Source organism: Pseudophryne corroboree, chromosome 2, assembly GCF_028390025.1.
Source record: "Pseudophryne corroboree isolate aPseCor3 chromosome 2, aPseCor3.hap2, whole genome shotgun sequence".
Taxonomy (NCBI): domain Eukaryota; kingdom Metazoa; phylum Chordata; class Amphibia; order Anura; family Myobatrachidae; genus Pseudophryne; species Pseudophryne corroboree.
In genome coordinates, this window is record NC_086445.1 from 848,899,015 (window position 1) to 848,921,037 (window position 22,023).

The 22,023-nt window shown below is 45.7% G+C and overlaps 1 protein-coding gene across 2 annotated transcripts in view; it reads right to left on the reverse strand.

Moving 5' to 3' along the window:
* VEGFD (vascular endothelial growth factor D) overlaps positions 1–22,023 on the reverse strand; it is a 142,446-nt gene that overhangs the window by 7,685 nt on the left and 112,738 nt on the right. For both annotated transcript variants that reach the window (XM_063955794.1, XM_063955795.1), the window contains exons 4-6: positions 16,196–16,341; positions 4,180–4,283; positions 2,354–2,528 (exon numbers count right to left, since the gene is read on the reverse strand). In XM_063955794.1, the coding sequence (XP_063811864.1) occupies positions 2,354–2,528; positions 4,180–4,283; positions 16,196–16,341 (425 nt within the window). The remainder of the gene's footprint in view (positions 1–2,353; positions 2,529–4,179; positions 4,284–16,195; positions 16,342–22,023) is intronic.

Genomic DNA, 22,023 nt, shown 5'->3' on the forward strand with positions numbered 1-22,023 from the left:
ATACACGTTACGCCACACAGTAGAGAGGCTTATACACATTACGCCACACAGTAGAGGCTTATACACGTTACACCACACAGTAGAGAGGCTTATACACGTTGCCCCACACAGTAGAGAAGCCTATACACGGTACGCCACACAGTAGAGAGGCTTATACACGTTGCGCCACACAGTAGAGAGGCTTATACACGGTACGCCACACAGTAGAGAGGCTTATACATGTTACGCCACACAGTAGAGAGGCTTATACACGTTGCGCCACACAGTAGAGAAGCTTATACATGGTACGCCACACAGTAGAGAGGCTTATACACGTTGCGCCACACAGTAGAGAGGCTTATACATGGTACGCCACACAGTAGAGAGGCTTATACACGTTGCGCCACACAGTAGAGAGGCTTATACACGGTACGCCACACAGTAGAGAGGCTTATACACGTTGCGCCACACAGTAGAAAGCCTTATACACGGTACGCCACACAGTAGAGAGGCTTATACACGTTACACCACACAGTAGAGAGGCTTATACACGTTGCCCCACACAGTAGAGAAGCTTATACACGGTACGCCACACAGTAGAGAGGCTTATACACGTTGCGCCACACAGTAGAGAGGCTTATACACGTTGCGCCACACAGTAGAGAAGCTTATACATGGTACGCCACACAGTAGAGAGGCTTATACACGTTGCGCCACACAGTAGAGAGGCTTATACACGGTACGCCACACAGTAGAGAGGCTTATACACGTTGCGCCACACAGTAGAGAGGCTTATACACGTTGCGCCACACAGTAGAGAGGCTTATACACGGTACGCCACACAGTAGAGAGGCTTATACACGTTGCGCCACACAGTAGAGAGCCTTATACACGGTACGCCACACAGTAGAGAGGCTTATACACGGTACGCCACACAGTAGAGAGCCTTATACATGGTACGCCACACAGTAGAGAGCCTTATACATGGTACGCCACACAGTAGAGAGCCTTATACATGGTACGCCACACAGTAGAGCGACGCACACGTCAACATTTACAACCAGGAATGTGAGACAGATACAGATGAAGACAGCCTTATCGTTGCCGCGATGTGTTGGAACTGGCGTACGCATCACAGCAAGCTGCAGTGAACGCCGTGCTGTGGCTAGTCGCTGCCTCCGTTCACTCCATAGATGTCTATGGCTTGCATGCGTACACACACACGCGCTTCATAGACATGGGCACACTAGTCGCGCCATCCATGCCGTGATGAGAACTCATCGCAGGTTGGATGAGTGTGGCTACATCTATAGATATGGATATACACACACACACACACACATAGTAAAACATACGCAAAGCAAGACACATATACACAGACACATCCACAGAAAACACACACACACAACACATAAATACAGCTAAACACACATAGCAAAATACATATACAGTATATACACAGAAACACACACACCCATAGCTAAACACACACACACACACACACACACACACACACACACACACAGCTAAACAGACATAGCCAAATACACATACAGTATATACAGACACACACACACACACCCATAGCTAAACACACACACACACACACACACACACACACACACACAGCTACACAGACATAGCAAAATACATATACAGTATATACAGAAACACACACGCACACAGCAAAACAGACATAGGAAAATACATATAGAGTATACACTGAAACACACACACACACACCCATAGCTAAACACATACATTGCCAGCAAAACACAAACTCTTTACTTTACATATGTTTTCATTTTCCACAAGTTCCACACTTTCCACCTCCTAGGCTAGCTCTGGCTCCGGCAAGGCTCCTCACTGTGCAGGGGCTGAGTGCACTGACGTGACGTCTCCTCAGTCCTCACTCTTCTGTACACACACACTGCTGCCGTGACTCCCCTCTCCCTCCCCCTCCCTCTCCCCCCCTGTCCAGTATGCAGTGACTCAGTCCAGGAAGCTGAGAGCTGCAGCCGAGATGAAGGGTGATGTGATCACCCTTCTCACATCACTGGTGCCTGGGATCGCGTACAGGCTTCATCAGTTTGGACCCGCAGCAGCAGCTCAGCGGTGGCAGCGTGTAATGAATCAGTCTGACTCATTATACTGCTGCCGGCTATGGGCCCCTTCACAGCGCTGGGCCCCAGTGCACTGCACCGCTTGCACTGGCGCAAGTTCCGCCTCTGTCTACAGTATTGGACTAGCACTTTACTGCTATCAATAATTGTCTATTGTATAGCTATGACTTGGAGCTGGTGTTTACAGACAACAGACATACTGACAATTTAAATATAACTGTAGCACCATGTATATATGACATTAAACTCACCTGCAGGTTTCTGGGTGAAATATTTGACTTTTCTCACAGCAGCTATATATACTTTCACTGCACTCATTACAGGTGCAGTTCTCTTTATTTAGTAAATGGTTCCTGGGGCATTTAAGCTTGCAGACACATTCACAGCTGTCTTCAAACTCCATGTGTGCACCACATAAGGCCAACTCTGTACCAAAAGCAAACAATATTGTCTGATATTTATTTTCTGAAACAGTAGATAAATCTATACACAGAAGTCACACTTTGTTGGCTTACTGTTCTTTTAATCTTAACTCATTCATGAGGTCATGAGTTCCAGTCATTGCCTGTTCTGGCCCAGTGTACACCTATAACTGCACCCAAAACTGCTGCCTCACCTGAATCCCTTCACTGGTGAATCAAATGGGCCACAACACCCTTTGTATTTATACCATGGTCTCGGTATATCATGCAAAGCTAACCCCCTTTATTGTGTTCATTGACTCTGTATTGTATTTTGTTCCTGCAATCTGTTAACGCCTTGAGTCTGTTTGGAGAAAGAGTGCTATATGAATAAAATCATTATTATTATTATTATTATTATTATTATTATTAGTAGTAGTAGTAATAGTAGTAGTAATACAGGTTGAGTATCCCATATCCAAATATTCCGAAATACGGAATATTCCAAAATACGGACTTTTTTGAGTGAGAGTGAGATAGTGAATTTTTTTTTTACTGATACCTCAATGTACACAAACTTTGTTTAATACACAAGGTTATTAATAATATTGTAATAAATGACCTTCAGGCTGTGTATATAAGGTGTATATGAAACATACATGAACTGTGTGAATGTAGACACACTTTGTTTAATGCACAAAGTAATAAAAAATATTTGCTAAAATCACCTTCGGGCTGTGTGTATAAGGTGTATATGTAACATAAATGCATTCTGTGCTTAGATTTAGGTCCCATCACCATGATATCTCATTATGGTATCTAATTATTCCAAAATACGGAAAAATCCGATATCCAAAATACCTCTGGTCTCAAGCATTTTGGATAAGGGATACTCAACCTGTAGTAGTAACACAGGCCTCACTCCTTTTCACAGAATGAAAATTTCCTGGTTCTGTTTTCCCGCTTTTATCTAACTGCAATAACCTATTAAGGAAAACGGTATAACACTATTATTTCCCCAATTTCTATAATGTGTTATTAAATCTTCCTGCCAAAGTGACCAGTTAGTATAATTACAAGATTTGCCATTACTTCACAGAATCCCTTTATGGACATCCCACTTCCAGTATTAAAACACCCCTAGCTCTATCAGTGGTATTTTATATGTAAGCACTATTGAGACTGTGTATTAGCAGAAAGTATTACTTAATAATACATTATCAAAACTGTAAAGGGCAACCAGACATAAGAACTGAATCTTACTATACACATATAGTCAGTGTCGGACTGGGGCATGAAGGGCCCGCCAGGGGATCTCAGTGATAGTTGCCAGAGAGGATTGCCTAGCCATTAGAGAGTGCATGGTCTGGGCCCCTAGATAAATATATACAGTATTTACAGTACTGCTAGTGCATGCATGATATTGTACCATATTAATAATGGACTGTAATGCACTGTAGAATATACACCATAGTCCTGTGCAGTATAATGTAACATACTGTATGTATAATACAAGTGCACAGTCTGGTATCTGATCCCTAGAGGAGGAGGTCCAACCCCCAGCCAATGGGGCCCAGCGGGGGTCCCCCTGTACCCCTGTGGGCCAGTACAAAACTATATACAGTAGATTTACAGTGTTTGAGCTGAGGCCATTCTTGCCTTTAAAGTCACAGTACCTTTCTTTCTTCTATTAATTGAAGAATTCTTTTCAAGCACACACTCGCACTGGTTACTGTCCCATTGCCAACCAAAAGGACAATGTCTATTTTCTTGGAAACAACTAGAGAGAGAAAAAAAGATTATTATGATACATTGTCTGCTGGGCTTTGCTCCTAGACTGACTTATACTACTTATAATGTGTTAATGCTATTTGTGTCCCTTGAGATAATTATTTCATTAGTATTCTATACAAAGAAGGGAAGAGTTCATTAAATTATTACAGGTTGAGTATCCCATATCCAAATATTCTGAAATACGGAATATTCCGAAATACGGACTTTTCTGAATGAGAGTGAGATATTGAAACCTTTGTTTTCTGATGGCTCAATGTACACAAACTTTGTTTAATACACAAAGTTATTAAAAATATTGTATTAAATGACCTTCAGGCTGTGTGTATAAGGTGTATATGAAACATAAATGAATTGTGTGAATGTACACACACTTTGTTTAATGCACAAAGTTATAAAAAAATATTGGCTAAAATCACCTTCGGGCTGTGTGTATAAGGTGTATATGTACATAAATGCATTCTGTGCTTAGATTTAGGTCCCATCACCATGATATCTCATTATGGTATGCAATTATTCCAAAATACGGAAAAATCCCATATCCAAAATACCTCTGGTCCCAAGCATTTTGGATAAGGGAGACTCAACCTGTATTTGTTATTATTATTATTGTTATTATTATTTTAATTGCAGGTATGTGATTTCATAAGTAATTTGCTGAATAGGATTTTGACAGTAATTTTTATTGTATTTTTAGATATATATTTAATGGCCACTTTCTATCTGACTCCAGAGCAGCACAGATCAGGAGGGAGAAACATTTGTTTGTAAACAGCAAGGATACTGAGAAGCCACTACTTAATAGTTATACCAGAAGATCACCAATTTTCTAGAGTTATTTGGACAACATAAAGCAGGAACTAACTCTAAACAAGTAACACCCCTGAAGAAGTCGTTGGGTGACATGCAAAGTGGATATAGGGGGTAATTCAGACCTGATCGCTGCTGTGCGTTTTCGCACAGCGGGCGATCAGGTCCAAACTGCACATGTGTATGCACCGCAATGCGCAGGCCTGTCACACGGGTACAAAGCGGATCGCCGCTCAGCGATGGACGATTGCAAGGAGATTGACAGGAATAAGGCGTTATTGGGTGTCAACTGACCGTTCTCAGGGAGTGTCTGGAAAAAGCAGGCGTGTCCATGCGTTTGAAGAGGGTTTCTGACGTCAATTCTGTTCCGGACAGGCTGATGTGATCGCAGCGGCTGAGTAAGTCCTGGGCTGCGCAGAGACTGCACAAAATCTGTTTGTACAGCTCTGCTACACATGCGTTCATACGCTTGCACAGCTAAAATACACTCCCTCCATAGGCGGCGACTATCTGATCGCAGCAGTGCAAAAATCGCTTGCTAGCGATCGGGTCTGAGTTAGGCCTATAGAACGGAACAGCATGGCTAACGACAACTCTGCCCACGCAAGGGCAGCCCCTAGTTAATTCTTTGTTTGCATAGATCAGTGGTTCTCAAACTGTGTGCAGTGGCACCCTGGGGTGCCTCAGGACACTTGCAGGGGTACCCTGGGTTGGTGGTCCAGGACCAATTGAAATTACTTATTGTTAATGGAATAGTCAAAACCAGTGCTGGTGGCTGCCAATAATAAAATATGTGGACAAACAGAAGCAAAACTCGTCTATCACCACGTAACTGAACCTAAGGATGACATATAAACACAATTAATTTAATTTAATATCTCTCTCTAAATATCTCAATAAGAAACTTTTGGCCTAGGGGTGCCGTGAAAAATAATCTGATACTCTAGGGCGCTGTGATTCAAAAAAGTTTGGGAACCACTGGCATAGATACAGTATAATATGTAAAAAAGTTTAAAATGTATATTTGAATTTTAAGATTAAAACGGTTATCTCTGAATCTGATTGGATTAATATTGGGTGAACTCGGGTTTTTATATATTTATCATATGAGGAATCTTTTCATACCGACATTATCTTTTATCAGAAGTGTTGTATGCCAAAAGGTAGTTGAAAATGTTTAATGCTAATTTCCACATAAAATAGGCAATCCCTAGAAACCAATATATCTCCATATATTTAACGGGATACGTTCAGGATACTGGCGTTCGGCATCCCGGCAGTCGGGATGCCAGTGCCGGAATCCAGACACTACTTGGAATGCAGATGCCGGCATTCTGACATGGATCAAAATGACGGTGCCGGGAACCCGAACACCAGAATCGGGGGGGGGGGGGGGGGGGCTTAGGGTGAGGCGGCGGCAAGGGGGTTTAGGTTTAGGCATCACTGGGGAGGGGTAGGCTGCGGGAGGGAGGGGGGAGAATAGGGTTAGGCTGCAGGAAGGGAAGGGTTAGGGGAGTGGGGGAGTAAGGGCCGGGGGAGTGTAAACATACTTACCAGACCCCTTTTGAGATTTTACAATGGGTCTATAGTGTTCTAAATGTTCTAAATTTATTTAAAAAGTAAAAAAAAATATATCATTTTTGGAAAAAATAAGAAGCCAGATTAGTGGCTAGCAGAAACAAGAATGTTGAAATATCTGTGTGTATCGTTCCTCTCTCCTCAGGAGTATGCAGACAGCATGGCCTACCATTGCTTCCACATACTGTAGCTGCACGTTCAAGGACAAAATGTAAACAATGTAAAACTACACCTGAGACTGTGATAATCTCATGCCTTTATGCTGGACTATTTTACCTGTCTTCCATATTGATTCACTTTATATTTACCTCATAAAACCTTTGCTCTCTGACAGAGAAAAAACAGACCCCCTTGGTGATTCATGGTACAAAACACATGTCTGTAGGAATGCAGACAATAATATCCCGGCTTTTTTGTCAGACATTCTTGCTTATTGTGTAAGAACTCTCATTAGATATGCATGGCTCTGACACTGTTTGTTAAATATTAAAGATTTCATTGGCCACTATTCTATTGGAATGTGAGCTGAACTATATATTTTTTTAATTTCTGAATATATGTTAATTTTGTACTAATATTTAATATAACCTTGATATGAAGGTTTGTCATGCATTTTAGTGCAGCGTGATGACTGCATTTGTGGGTTGTTTTTTCACTATTTGCAAATAAGATGCCCTCGTCTATTGCCGTTATCTGCTGAATTTATATCTAAGGCATGGATTTATATGTGGTGGTTTTGTTTGGACATTGCCAAAAATGTCCTGATTTTTATATCAGGAATTTCTGAGGTGATATATCAAAGCTTGGAAGGAGAAGAGAGACAAAGCCCTCATTCCGAGTTGTTCGCTCGTTATTTTTTTTCTCGCAACGGAGCGATTAGTCGCTAATGCGCATGCGCAATGTTCGCACCGCGCCTGCGCCAATTAAATTTGCTAAGAAGTTTGGTATTTTACTCACGGCTTTATGAAGAAATTTCTTCTTTCTGGTGATCAGAGTGTGATTGACAGGAAGTCGGTGTTTCTGGGCGGAAACTGGCCGTTTTATGGGTGTGTGCGAAAAAACACTTGCGTTTCTGGGAAAAACGCGGGAGTGTCTGAAGAAACGGGGGAGTGTCTGGGTGAGCGCTGGGTGTGTTTGTGACGTCAAACCAGGAACGAAACTGACTGAACTGATCGCAGTGGCAGAGTAAGTCTCGAGCTACTCAGAAATTGCAAAGAAATTTCTATTCGCAATTCTGCTAATCTTGCGTTCGCAATTCTGCTATGCTAAGATTCACTCCCAGTAGGCGGCGGCTTAGCGTGTGCAATGCTGCTAAAAGCAGCTAGCGAGCGAACACCTCGGAATGAGGGCCAAAGTACCAACCAATCAGCTCCTGTCATTTTCCAAACACAGCCATGCCAGTTAGGAGCTGATTGGCTGGTACTTTATCTCTCTTCAGTTTGTCACTCTCCAAGCTTTGATAAATCTTCCTCTTTGTTAGCTATGGATATCTTCTTTAACAATGGTAATATGGATGTCCTGATATGTGACACTTCTGTAATATGTTGGTGAGTAAGATAGTTTGACTTCGATACTGCAGTGGTGTGTTACTGCACTCCCAAACTGTATCAAGAGTTGTTATACAAATAATCCATATAATCAGCTACGGTCTGTCCTGTCTCTGAAATGTACAGAGGAAGCTCCCACTACAGCAAAAGGATGGATCAGCCAGAGAGGATGGAGGAACATTGGGCCTAATTCATGTTTGTAAGCAATGCCCAATGTTTACTCAATGGAGCTTTTATCGGCAAACTGAGCATGTACTACAATTGTAATGCACATGCGCGTGGGGGCTGCTGCCATCCAGCTCAAAATGAGGTTTTCATGGAAGAGTGATTGACAGGAGTGTATCATCTGATGGCTGCATCGTACATGCAAATACATCGTGTCTGAGGGGGGTGGTATTCATGTGACCGCCAGTCAGCTGACCGACAGTCACATGACCTCCTCCACCAGCCCGACGGCTCACTATCCCGATGGTCGGCATGCCGACCAACAGGGACTATTTCCACTCGTGGGTGTCCACGACACCCATAGAGTGGGAATAGAACCCGTGGCGACCGCAGGTCGCCACCGAGCCCGCAGCGTGGCGAGCGCAGCGAGCCCGCAAGGGGCTTGCTACACTCGCCCCTCCCCGCCGGGATCCCGGCGTCGGTATGCTGCCGGGATCCCGGCGTCGGTAAGATGACCGGTGGTCTCCTGACCGCCGGTCAGCAGTACTACACCCGTCTGAGGGCCTTATTCAGGTTTGTTAGCAAACCAAAAAGCACACTAATGGGCAAAACCATATTGCACTGCAGGTGGGGCAGATGTAACATGTGCAGAGAGATTTAGAGTTGGGTGGCCACATCTATACATTACATTAACAGACGTGTTGGTCCCATACCAGACCTTTTGCAAGGCACAGAGCACCTCACACACTAACCAAGTGGAACAGACAATTAGCCCAGTGTGCTGGAACAAAAATGAAATCCTGCAAACATTTTCACAGTCAGCAAACATTTCTTAAACAACCAAGGGACACCTCCGCAGTATGTGTGATGTTATCAGCACACATCTGTGTCATAATGCAGGACAGAGAAGATGCAGAAAGGTCCATATTGAGACCTCACTACAACAAACTTTAAGAAAAGAGGGCAGTCATGTACAGTCTCCATCAGGGCCCCCTCTTCTCTAGCCAGAAGTGGTATGTGTGCACGCGCTAGTAGACTCTAGTGCTGTGCTAGAGTCTACTAGAATAGACACAGGTCTCACTACAGTGCATGCACAAAACATCGAGAAAATGGCCACTGCGCCATTTTCCGGGTGGATTTGCAACATTGTCGATGTGGAACTCTTGAGAGGTAAGTATAGAAAAAATGGGTGTAGCATGTGCAGGGGTGCCCGAGACCCCATATACACCGCACACACTACATTATACTTACTCCATTGGCCAACATGTATGGATCACATTGCTACTCATTAACAATACCACACCTAATAAGGCAATCCCACAGGTAAATATCTGAAAGGAGCCAGTGAATGCAGGGGCAATATCAGGATGGGGATAATCCCCTTTATGACTGCTGCACCTCCTCCCTGCTCACAGCCCTTCTCTGCCTGGATCCAGGGCCGCCCTCCGCCCTGCAACCAGCTTCAGACCTTACAGTGTTTACTGTGACCTGGACCCTCCTCTTTGACCAGCCTTGTGTCCTCACCTCCCATATGTTCTTTTTCTCCTCTTCACAGTACCCCCTACACACACACATTCATAAAGAGATATCAATATAAATGTAGAATATCACTGCCAGGTAGGCGGTGTGGTAATTCCAGCAGCCACTGAGGAGACAACATTCAGTAACTTAGGGATGCCAAAAATAGGATTTTGATAACCTACCGGTAAATCCTTTTCTCCTAGTCCGTAGAGGATGCTGGGGATGACATCAAGACCATGGGGTATAGACGGGATCCGCAGGAGACATGGGCACTCTAAAGACTTTTCATTGGGTGTGAACTGGCTCCTTCCTCTATGCCCCTCCTCCAGACCTCAGTTGTAGGAACTGTGCCCAGGGAGACTGACATTTCGAGGAAAGGAATTACTTAACTAGTGGTGAGATATCTACCAACTCACACCCTCAACCATGCCGCACACATGGCATTCAACATAACACACGCCAACAGGCATAAACTAATTGCAGCAACATGCAGAAACCAAGATAACACAACTTGTGTAACTCTAATAACTAAACTGCAGGTAAAGTACGCACTGGGACGGGCGCCCAGCATCCTCTACGGACTAGGAGAAAAGGATTTACCGGTAGGTTATCAAAATCCTATTTTCTCATACGTCCTAGAGGATGCTGGGGATGACATCAAGACCATGGGGTCTATACCAAAGCTCCAGTACAGGCGACCTCATCGGCCAATGTGTCAAATTTGTAGAACTTAGCAAATGTGTTTGACCCTGACCAAGTAGCTGCTCGGCAAAGTTGTAATGCCGAGACCCCCCGGGCAGCCGCCTAGGATGAGCCCACCTTCCTAGTGGGGTGGGCCTTTACCGACGTCGGTAATGGCAATCCAGCCGTAGTATGAGCTTGCTGAATCGTATTCCTAATAGCCAACGTGCAATAGTCTGCTTGGAAGCAGGACAGCCAATCTTGTTGTGATCATACAGGACAAACAGAGCCTCTGTTTTCTGTATACGAGCTGTTCTAGCAACATAGATTTTCAAAGCTCTAACCACATCTAGAGACTTTGAATCAGTGAATGTGTCAGTAACTACTGGCACTACAATAGGTTGGTTTATGTGAAAAGCAGAAACCACCTTTGGAAGAAAATGTTGGTGAGTTCGCAACTCTGCCCTATCTTCATGGAAAATCAGGTAAGGGCTCTTGTGAGACAAGGCCCCCAATTCCGACACCCGCCTTGATGATGCCAATGCCAAAAGCATCACCACTTTCCAAGTGAGAAACTTCAACTCTATCTTTTGTAGAGGCTCAATCCAATCCAATTGAAGGAACTGCAATACCATGTTAAAGTCCCATGGTGCCACTGGAGGCACGAATGGAGGCTGGATGTGCAGAACCCCTTTCACGAAGGTCTGAACCTCTGGAAGAAAGGCCAATTGTTTTTGAAAGAACACTGACAAGGCCGAAATCTGGACCTTGATTGATCCCAATCGTAGGCCCGTCTCCACACCATCCTGCAAAAAATGGAGAAAACGTCCTAAGTGAAACTCTTCCGTAGGAGCTTTCTTGGATTCACACCAAGACACATATTTTCTCCAAAGACGGTGGTAATCTTTTGACGTTATTCCCTTTCCGGCCTGAATAAGGGTGGGGATGACCTCCTTAGGAATACCCTTCCTGGCTAGGATACGGTGCTCAACAGCCATGCCGTCAAACATAGCCGTGGTAAGTCTTGGTATACACACGGCCCCTGCTGCAGTAAGTCCTCCCGAGGAGGAAGAGGCCGAGGATCTCCTATGAGTAACTGCTGAAGATTTGGGTATCAAGCCCTTCTTGGCCAGTCTGGGGCAATGAAGATTGCTCGAACCCTTGTCTTTCTTATGATCCTAAGTACTTTTGGGATCAGCGGAAGTGGAGGGAAAACATACACTGACGGAAACACCCACTGGGTCACCAGTGCATCCACTGCTACTGCTTGAGGGTCTCTCGACCTGGAACAGCATCTCTGAAGCTTCTTGTTGAGACGAGACGCCATCATGTCTATTTGAGGAACTCCCCAAAGATTTGTCACCTTGTGAAGACTTCATGGTGGAGGCCCCACTCTCCTGCATGGAGATCGTGTCTGCTGAGGAAGTCTGCTTCCCAGTTGTCTACTCACGGAATGAATATTGCCGACAGAGCTTGTAGATGTTTTTCTGCCCAGCGGAGGATTTTTGTCGCCTCTGCCATTGCCGCTCTGCTTTTCGTTCCACCCTGCCTGTTTATGTATGCGACTGCTGTTACATTGTCCGCCTGGATCTGCACGGGACGGTCTTGAAGAAGATGTACCGCTTGTTGAAGGCCATTGTAAATGGCTCTTAGCTCCAGAACGTTTATGTGAAGGCAGGCTTCCTGTTGTGACCAACGTCCCTGGCAGTTTTCTCCCTGAGAGACTCCTCCCCAGCCTCGAAGACTTGCATCCGTGATTACTAGGACCCAGTCCTGAATCCTGAACCTGCGTCCCTCTAGCAGGTGAGAGCTGTGCAACCACCACAGGAGCGAAATCCTGGTTTTTGACGACAGGATTATCTTTCTGTGCATGTGTAGGTGTGACCCCGACCACTTGTCCAACAGGTCCCACTGGAATACTCTGGCATGGAACCTGACAAACTGTATGGCCTCATAGGGCGCCACCATCTTCCCCAACAACCGAATGCACTGATGGATCGACACACTTGATGGTTTCAATATCTGTTTTACCATTTTCTGGATTTCCAGAGCCTTTTCCAGCGGAAGAAATACTCTGAACTTCTGTGTCCAGAATCATCCCGAGGAAAGACAACCTTGTCGTCGGTTCCAAACTGTCGGTTCCAAAACTGACAAACTGTCGGTTCCAAACTGACAAACTGTATGGCCTTGTAGGGCGCCACCATCTTCCCCAACAACCGAATGCACTGATGGATCGACACACTTGACGGTTTCAATATCTGTTTTACCATTTTCTGGATTTCCAGAGCCTTTTCCAGCGGAAGAAATACTCTCTGAACTTCTGTGTCCAGAATCATCCCGAGAAAAGACAACCTTGTCGTCGGTTACAACTGTGATTTTGGGTAATTTATGATCCACCCGTGTTGTTGGAGTATTGACAGGGAGAGGGATATGTTTTGTAATAACTGCTCCCTGGATCTCGCCTTTACCAGATAAGGGATTATATTGACTCCTTTCTGATGAAGGAGGACCATCATCTCCGCCATCACCTTGGTGAATACCCTTGGCGCCGTGGAGAGACCGAAAGGTAACATCTGGAATTGGTAATGGCAATCCTGAATTGTGAATCTCAGATAAGCCTGGTGAGGAGGATAAATGGGAACATGCAGGTAAGCATCCTTTATGTCCACCGACACTAAGTAGTCCCCCTCCTCCAGACTGGCAATCACCGCCAGAAGTGATTCCATCTTGAACTTGAACCTTTTCAGGAAGAAATTCAGATCTTTTAGATTTAGGATCGGTCTGACCGAGCCGTCCGGCTTCGGAACAACAAAGAGGCTTGAATAAAAAACCCGCCCTTGTTGTGACAACGGTACCAGGACTATAACCTGGTCTTGACATAAGTTTTGGTTGCCGCTGTTACTGCTTCTCTCTCTGGCGGAGAAGCTGGCAAGGTCGATTTGAAAAATCGGCATGGGGGAATGTCTTGAAACTCTAGTTTGTATCCCTGGGATACTATTTGCAACACCCAGGGATCCAGGCCAGACAGAATCCAATCCTGGCTGAAGAGTTTGAGACGTTCCCCCACCCGAGCGGTCTCCCACAAGGGAGTTCCAGCGTCAGACTTCTGCTCTTGGGAACCTGGAGCCGGTGTGGGCTTCTTTCCCCTTCCCCTACCTGCAAAGAAGGGGGAACCTCTCGCCTTTTTGTATTTATTGGGCCGAAAGGACTGCATTTGCGGGTGATAGGTCTTTTTTGCCAGTGCAGGCGCAGAGGGCAAAAATGTTGACTTACCTGCGGTAGCCGCCAACACTAACGCATCCAGGCCATCGCCAAATAAGGCCTCACCTTTATATGGGAGAGCCTCCATGTTTCTTTTGGAATCTGCATCCGCGTTCCACTGGCGAATCCATAACGCCCGCCTAGCCGATACTGCCATGGTAGCGGCTTGTGAACTCAAGAGTCCAATAATCCTTCATTGCTTCTAGCATGTAGGTGGCAGCGTCCTTGATATTCCCTAACTTAAGGAGTATCTCGTCTTTATCAATCATGTCAATTTCTGATTACACGCTTTCTGACCATTTTTCAATAGTGCAACTCACCCATGCGCAGGCAATAGTGGGCCTGAGCAGTGTACCATTGGTAACATAAATGGATTTCAATGTCGTTTCCATTTTGCGGTCTGCCGGCTCTTTAAGAGAAGCCGTGCCAGGAGCAGGGAGAATTACCTTCATTGTCAACCTGGAAAGTGCACTGTCTAACACAGGGGGTGACTCCCATTTTTTCCTGTCTTCAACCGGGAAAGGATAAGCTATGTGAATCCTTTTGGGAATACGACATTTTTTATCAGGGTTCACCCACATCCCTTCAAACAGAGCATTTAGTTCGTGTGAAGGAGGGAATGTGACTTTGGATTTCTTTTCCTTACATAAATAAGCTTTCTCCTGAGGTACAGGAGTGCTTTCTGTAACCTCCAACACGTCCCTTAACGCCACAATCATATATTGTATACTTTTTGCAAATTTATGATCTATCTCTCTGGTTTCACTATTGTCGACACAAGAATCAGAATCTGTGTCGGTATCAGTGTTTACAACATTTGCAAATGGTCTCTTATGGGACCCAGAGGGGCCGCCCGCATAAGAAATAACAGCATGCTGAAAAATCACATCTTCCACAGATTTTTTCCAACATGCAGCCTTAGATTCAGACTTATCCAACCTACGGTTAATCAGATGCATACTGTCACGTATCTCTTTCACCCATGCAGGCTCTTGGTGTGCCGGTAGTGCCACCACATTACAACTTTGTGTCCTTAAAATGGCTTCCTCCGGGGAGGAACTCCCTGCCTCAGACATGCCTCACACGTGTACACCACACTCACAGACACACTGGGACTTATTTTGGGGACAGACCCACAGTAAAATCTGTCAGAGGGACACAGGATAAGAGCAGCCAGTTCACAAACCCATCGCCAGTATTGCCTGTGAACACAGTATGTCCACAGCCCAAAAGCACTTTTAAATAGTAATATACACTATCAAATGCCCCACAATTGCTTTGTGCCCCCCCCCCCCCCTTTATAGCACCCTGTACTTGTCAGAAGTGGAGGAGAGGACCAGCGTGTTCTCTGCAGCCTGAGGAGAGAAAGAAAATGGCGCTGAGTAGTGTGCTGGCTGCCTGAGGAAGAAGCTCCGTCCCCACAATGGGGCGTCCTTACACCCAGTTTGAGGTATTTTTCTTGCTGCCCAGGGCGCCCCCCCGCACCCTGCAGTGCCTGTGTGTGTGGGCAGCAATGGCGCGCTGCGCTACCGCCAGCCGCGCCGCACCTCAGCCGTCACTTACTTGATTGAAGATCATTCTTCCCATACTCACCTGTCTTCTGACTTCTGGCTCTGTGAGGGGGTGATGGCGTGCTGTGGGAGTGAGCATCTAGACACGGCTAGCGTTCAGTTCCCTTCAGGAGCTAATGGTGTCCTGTCAGCCAGAAGCAGAGCCATGAAACTCTGAGGAAGTTGGTTCTGCTTCTGCCCCCTCAGTCCCATGAAGCAGGGAGTCTGATGCCAGCAGATCTCCCTGAAAATAAAAAACCTAACATAAGTCTTTTCAGAGAAACTCAGTAGAGCTCCTCAGAGTGCATCCAGTCGACCTGGGCACATTTCTAAAACTGAGGTCTGGAGGAGGGGCATACAGGGAGGAGCCAGTTCACACCCAATGAAAAGACTTTAGAGTGCCCATATCTCCTGCGGATCCCATCTATACCCCATGGTCTTGATGTTGTCCCCAGCATCCTCTAGGACATATGAGAAATGATATTATATCTTGGCCAACCCAACCTCAAAATGCTATGGCGCCCCTGAGTCTGGTACACTATAAGATTTTTTCTGTCCACTTTATAATCACATAAAAGACCTGTTCTAAAAAAAACGCCAATGCTCTCAAAATAAATGTTCTGTGCAACACAGATAATTACTGCCAGACACTGAGCCAGTCACTCTTGTAGATTAGTTTGATAAAGCATTTCCATTTGTTTTATAGTATATGCAGTTGTAATAGCCAGTCGAGCTCATATGCATGTAGAGAAACACACAACTGATAGAAGAATTCAAATATTAGTTACCCATATTCTGGATAAGGAGCTGATCTACGTATAATGGTGGTGGGATGACGCAGACCAATCGGTGAACATTTGCAGCTTGTGTGATTGGCCACTTTGATAGTTACAGGTTCTGGTGCTTGAGTCAGGGGCACAGAAATTTGAAATACCTAAGAAAATAAATAAATTGATTAGTTATCTCTAGTTTAGTTTTCCTTAACATTATTTATTCAGTATTATTAAATCTTTTGTAAGCTATTTTCACAATTTAAGTTGTATATAGTTAAATGTATACATGAATTTACTACCTGCCTAGTGGCTGTTGTTGCTGGCTAAATTAATCATACCTAGAACTCATGTATATAATACATAGTCATCTCCATAAAGTGACAAAAAAGGAACGCATGTAATGGCATTACCAAAATACTCATTGCATGTAACTAATAATAAAACCTATGCCATCAGCTCTATTTACACATTCCAATTACATACTACCTAATAAAATAATAATGATGGCACTGCTCGTCATCTTCCAATTTTGAAGGGAAGTAAGCATGATTGGCTTTCATCTGATACCAGAGGCATAACTAGGGTTTTTGGAGCCCAGGGGAAGATGTAAAATGGCGCCCCCCCCCCCCCCCCCAAAAAAAAAACATATCAAAAGAAGTATGTGCGCGCGCCGAAGGCGCGACCGGCGAAAAAATGGGCGTGGCCACACACCAGAAGGGGTGTGGCCACTGAAAATGGCCCACAGTGCCAGTTACATTGCCTCACAGTGCCAGATACAATGCCCCACAGTGCCAGTTACATTGCCCCACAGTGCCAGATACAATGCCCCACAGTGCCAGTTACATTGCCCCACAGTGCCAGATACAATGCCCCACAGTGCCAGTTACATTGCACCCCAGTGCCAGATACAATGCCCCACAGTGCCGGATACATGCCCCACAGTGCCAGTTACATTGCCCCACAGTGCCAGATACAATGCCCAACAGTGCCAGATACATGCCCCATAGTGCCAGATACAATGCCCCACAGTGCCAGATACAATGCCCCACACTGCCAGTTACATTGCCCCACAGTGCCAGATACAATGCCCCACAGTGCCAGTTACATTGCCCCCCAGTGCCAAATACAATGCCCCACAGTGCCGGATACATGTCCCACAGTGCCAGTTACATTGCCCCACAGTGCCAGATACAATGCCCCACAGTGCCAGATACAATGCCCCACAGTGCCAGTTACATTGCCCCCCAGTGCCAGATACAATGCTCCACAGTGCCGGATACATGCCCCACAGTGCCAGTTACATTGCCCCACAGTGCCAGATACAATGCCCCACAGTGCCAGTTACATTGCCCCACAGTACCAGTTACATTGCCCCACAGTGCCAGTTACATTGCCCCACAGTGCCAGATACATGCCCCACAGTGCCAGATACATACCCCACAGTGCCAGTTACATTGCCTCACAGTGCCAGTTACATGCCCCACAGTGCCAGTTACATTGCCCCACAGTGCCAGTTACATTGCCCCACAGTGCCAGATACATGCCCCACAATGCCAGTTACATTGCCCACAGTGCCAGTTACATTGCCCCACAGTGCCAGTTACATGCCCCACAGTGCCAGTTACATGCCCCACAATGCCAGTTACATTGCCCCACAATGCCAGTTACATTGCCCCACAGTGCCAGTTACATGCCCCACAGTGCCAGTTACATGCCCCACAATGCCAGTTACATTGCCCCACAGTGCCAGTTACATGCCCCACAGTGCCACGCCCCACTCAGTGCCAGTTACATATGCACCATTTGGTGCCAGATACATGCCCCACTGTGCCGCCAAGCTCGCCGCCACCCCCGCCCCCCCCCCCTGTCACTCACCGCTTGCTCTATGTGAGGGGAGGAGAGCGCAGCGCCTCTCCTTCCCCTCACCGCTCCAGGTCTCCGGCGGCTGTCTGGTGCCGGTTCGCTAGCCAATCAGAGCTCGCGGACCGGCAGCCAATCAGGAGCCGGTCCGCAAGCTCTGATTGGCTAGCGCCGGAGACCGGACACAGCAGCGCTGCTGGCAGCGCTGCTAGTGATGGCAGAGGCGGTGAGGGGAGGGAGAGACGCTGCGCTCTCCTCCCCTCACATTTAGGGTTGACGGGGCGAGTGGGGCATGATGCCCTGGTCGCCGGCGGTGCCCCCTCTCTCCTGGGCCTGCCAAGGCGCCCAGGGCATGTGCCCCACTCGCCCTACCCTAGATACGCCTCTGTCTGATACACTAGGTTTCCTTGGCCGGCCACTATGTCTACAGTCCTCAACGTTGCCCGTTTCTTTGTGCTTCAGTGCTGAGAAATAGCACCAGGTACTTATCCATCACGCAATACCATCAGTGAGGCGTCTGACTGACTCCAAATTTGACCCCAAACATACAGCCAATGTCATAAAGAAATATCTTCAGCATAAAGCAGAACAAAGAGACCTGGAAGTGTTGATATTGCCCCCGCAGAGCCCTGATCTCAACATCATCATGAAGAGACCAAAGGATTTGAACAGGCATCCAAAATGTTTGGAACAACCTCCATGCTGTGTTCCTTCAAAAACTGTGTGCAAGTGTACCTAGAAGAATTGAGGCTGTTTTGAAGGCAAAGTGTGGTCACACCAAATATTGATTTGATTTAGATATTTCTTCTGTTCATTCACTTTGCATTTTGTTAGTTGACAAAAATAAACCATTAAAACTTGTATTTTTTTAAAGCATTCTTACTGTGCAGCATTTTTTCCACACCTGCCTAAAACTGTATATATATATATATATATATATATATATATATATACAGGTTGAGTATCCCTTATCCAAAATGCTTGGGACCAGAGGTATTTTGGATATCGGATTTTTCCGTATTTTGGAATAATTGCATCCCATAATGAGATATCATGGCGATGGGACCTAAATCTAAGCACAGAATGCATTTATGTTTTATATACACCTTATACACACAGCCTGAAGGTAATTTTAGCCAGTATTTTTTTATAACTTTGTGCATTAAACAAAGTGTGTGTACATTCACACAGTACATTTATGTTTCATATACACCTTATACACACAGCCTAAAGGTCATTTAATACAATATTTGTATTAAATATTTGTATTAAATGAGGGGGTAGAAATGCAGATTGGAGAAGGGGGAAAAGTGCAGGTGGTGAAGGGGTCAGACACAGGTAGGGCAGGGGTAGAGATGCAGATTAGAGGGGGAGTAAAGCACAAGTGGTGAAGGGGGCAGTCACAGGTGGAGAGGGGGGCAGAGATACAGGTGGGGAGGGAGGCAGAGATGCATTTGGAGAGGGAGCAGAGGAACAGATTGTAAAAGAAGCACTGGCACAGGTGTAAAGGGGCAGAAACATAGGGGGAAAAGAGCATCGGGGACAGGAGGAATAGCAGAAATGGGGTCAGAGGGCGCAGCATGTGCATAGGAAGAGCTGTGACATTGTGGGAACTGCTGCATTGTGAGTCACCTGTGTTTCATCTTCCCCAGAATCCCCACTGGCCAATGAAGCTGCTTAAAGAGTGGCTTCATAAACTCTGACAGAAGCGGAGAATCTGATGGGAGGCGGGGCTTCAGGGAGGCAGAGCTAAGGATGGGTCCAGGAGGCGGGGCTTCAGGCGGTTCCTGGAGGAGGGGCTTCGGACGGTCCGAGCGAGAGCCGGAGCTAATCTGAAAGCTCCGGGAGTTGCTGCATCGGTTGGGTCCAGGGTCGGTGCTTTGGCTGACCATGAGTCTGATGTAGTAGGTGCGTCTGTTGGACGGCTAGGGGCAGGAATATTTAGGGCAGGTGAAGTTATCAGGTGGCTGGGAGTGGAGTGAGCTGGGCTGGTAACACTGACTACATTGCTGTGGGCCTGTTTTCAATGGGGGGCTTGGAGCTGCAGCTCCATCCGCACCATTGTTAATCCGGCCCTGCCAAACAGTACTTAGCAGAGTTAGGAATGAGTGCTTATGAAATACAGTAACATTTTGTCATAATATTTCAGAAACTGCATGGCTGGTCTCTTGCATTCTTTTGCTCTAATACACCACCTGCTTTAGGATTTATATTCAAAAACATAATGTCTCCATAATCCCAAAAACGTCAGTCTTCTTGGAAAGTGGTTTGTTCCTTTGTAAGGGAAAGAGAACAAACGTTCTCAAACAACGGTTTCTCAATTTCTTTTTCCTCTGGGAAGGGATTGTGGATTCGCAGGAATATCTGAGCATTTCTGTAATCAGAAAGCAGCAACTTTCTACAAATGTTTACGAATAATTCCAGTGATTTTGTCATTTTCTTCCAGTGATTTGGACCAATAATACCATTGATTAGAACGAATAATTCCAGTGATTTTGTCATTTTCTTCCAGTGATTTGGATCAATAATACCATTGATTAGAACGAATAATTCCAGTGATTTTGTCATTTTCTTCCAGTGATTTGGACCAATAATACCATTGATTAGAACGAATAATTCCTGTGATATTGAGGTGTTTGTGTCGCTTAGCTTAGCCGTCCAGCAACCACAGTGCACCTCTTTTTCTCTTTTCTTTGTATCATGTGCTGTTTGGGGCCAATTTTTTGAAGTGCCATCCTGTCTGACACTGCAGTGCCACTCCTAGATGGAACAGGTGTTTGTGCCGCCCTCTTTGGTCGCTTTGCTTAGTCATCCAGCAACCTCGGTGCAAATTTTAGGACTAAAAATAGTATTGTGAGGTGTGAGGTGTTCAGAATAGACTGGAAATGAGTGCAAATTGTGGTTATTGAGGTTAATAATACTATAGGATCAAAATTACCCCCAAATTCTATGATTTAAGCTGTTTTTGGAAAAAAAACACTCGAATCCAAAACACACCCGAATCCGACAAAAATTTTCAGGGAGGTTTTGCCAAAACGCGTCCGAATCCAAAACACGGCCGTGGAACCGAATCCAAAACCAAAACACAAAACCCGAAAAATGTCCGGTGCACATCTCTAAATTATATATATATATATATATACACACACACACACACACACACACACACACACACACACACACACACACACACACACACACACATCTTTATGTTGGCCTTTAATAGATTTAACTGGGTTATTTTGTTTCTGTGCAGGGTAGATACTGGCTGCTTTATTTTTACACTGCAATTTAGATTTCACTTTGAACACACCACACCCAAATCTAACTCTCCCTGCACATGTTATATCTGCCCCCCCCTGCAGTGCACATGGGGGTAATTCCGAGTTGTTCACTCGCTCGCTGCTTTTAGCAGCATTGCAAACGCTAGGCCGCCGCCCTCTGGGAGTGTATTTTAGCTTAGCAGAATAGCGAACGAAAGGTTAGCAGAACTGCTTCTAAATAATTCCTTGCAGTTTCTGAGTAGCTCCAGACCTACTCCTAGATTGCGATCAGCTCAGTCCGTTTAGTTCCTGGTTTGACGTCACAATCACGCCCTGCGTTCGGCCAGCCACTCCCCCATTTCTCCAGCCACACCTGCGTTTTTACCAGGCACGCCTGCGTTTTTTAGCACACTCCCTGAAAAAGCCATGTTGCCGCCCAGAAACACCCACTTCCTGTCAATCACACTACGATCACTCGAGCATTGAAAAAACGTTGCTTCCTCCATACCGACATATGTAACATCAGGTCATGTGAAGGCACATAGGAGGCAAATGTCAGTATGGCTCCCAAGGGGTACCCCCATGGCCGCTCCTCATAGCCCTGATACACCTCCTCCAGGTCCCTGGATACTGACTCTCCAGCAGCAAGCAGCACCTGACTACACGTCTGCACCCAGCAGTGTCGCTGGGTAATTTTGTGACTTTGGAGTCTATTTACTA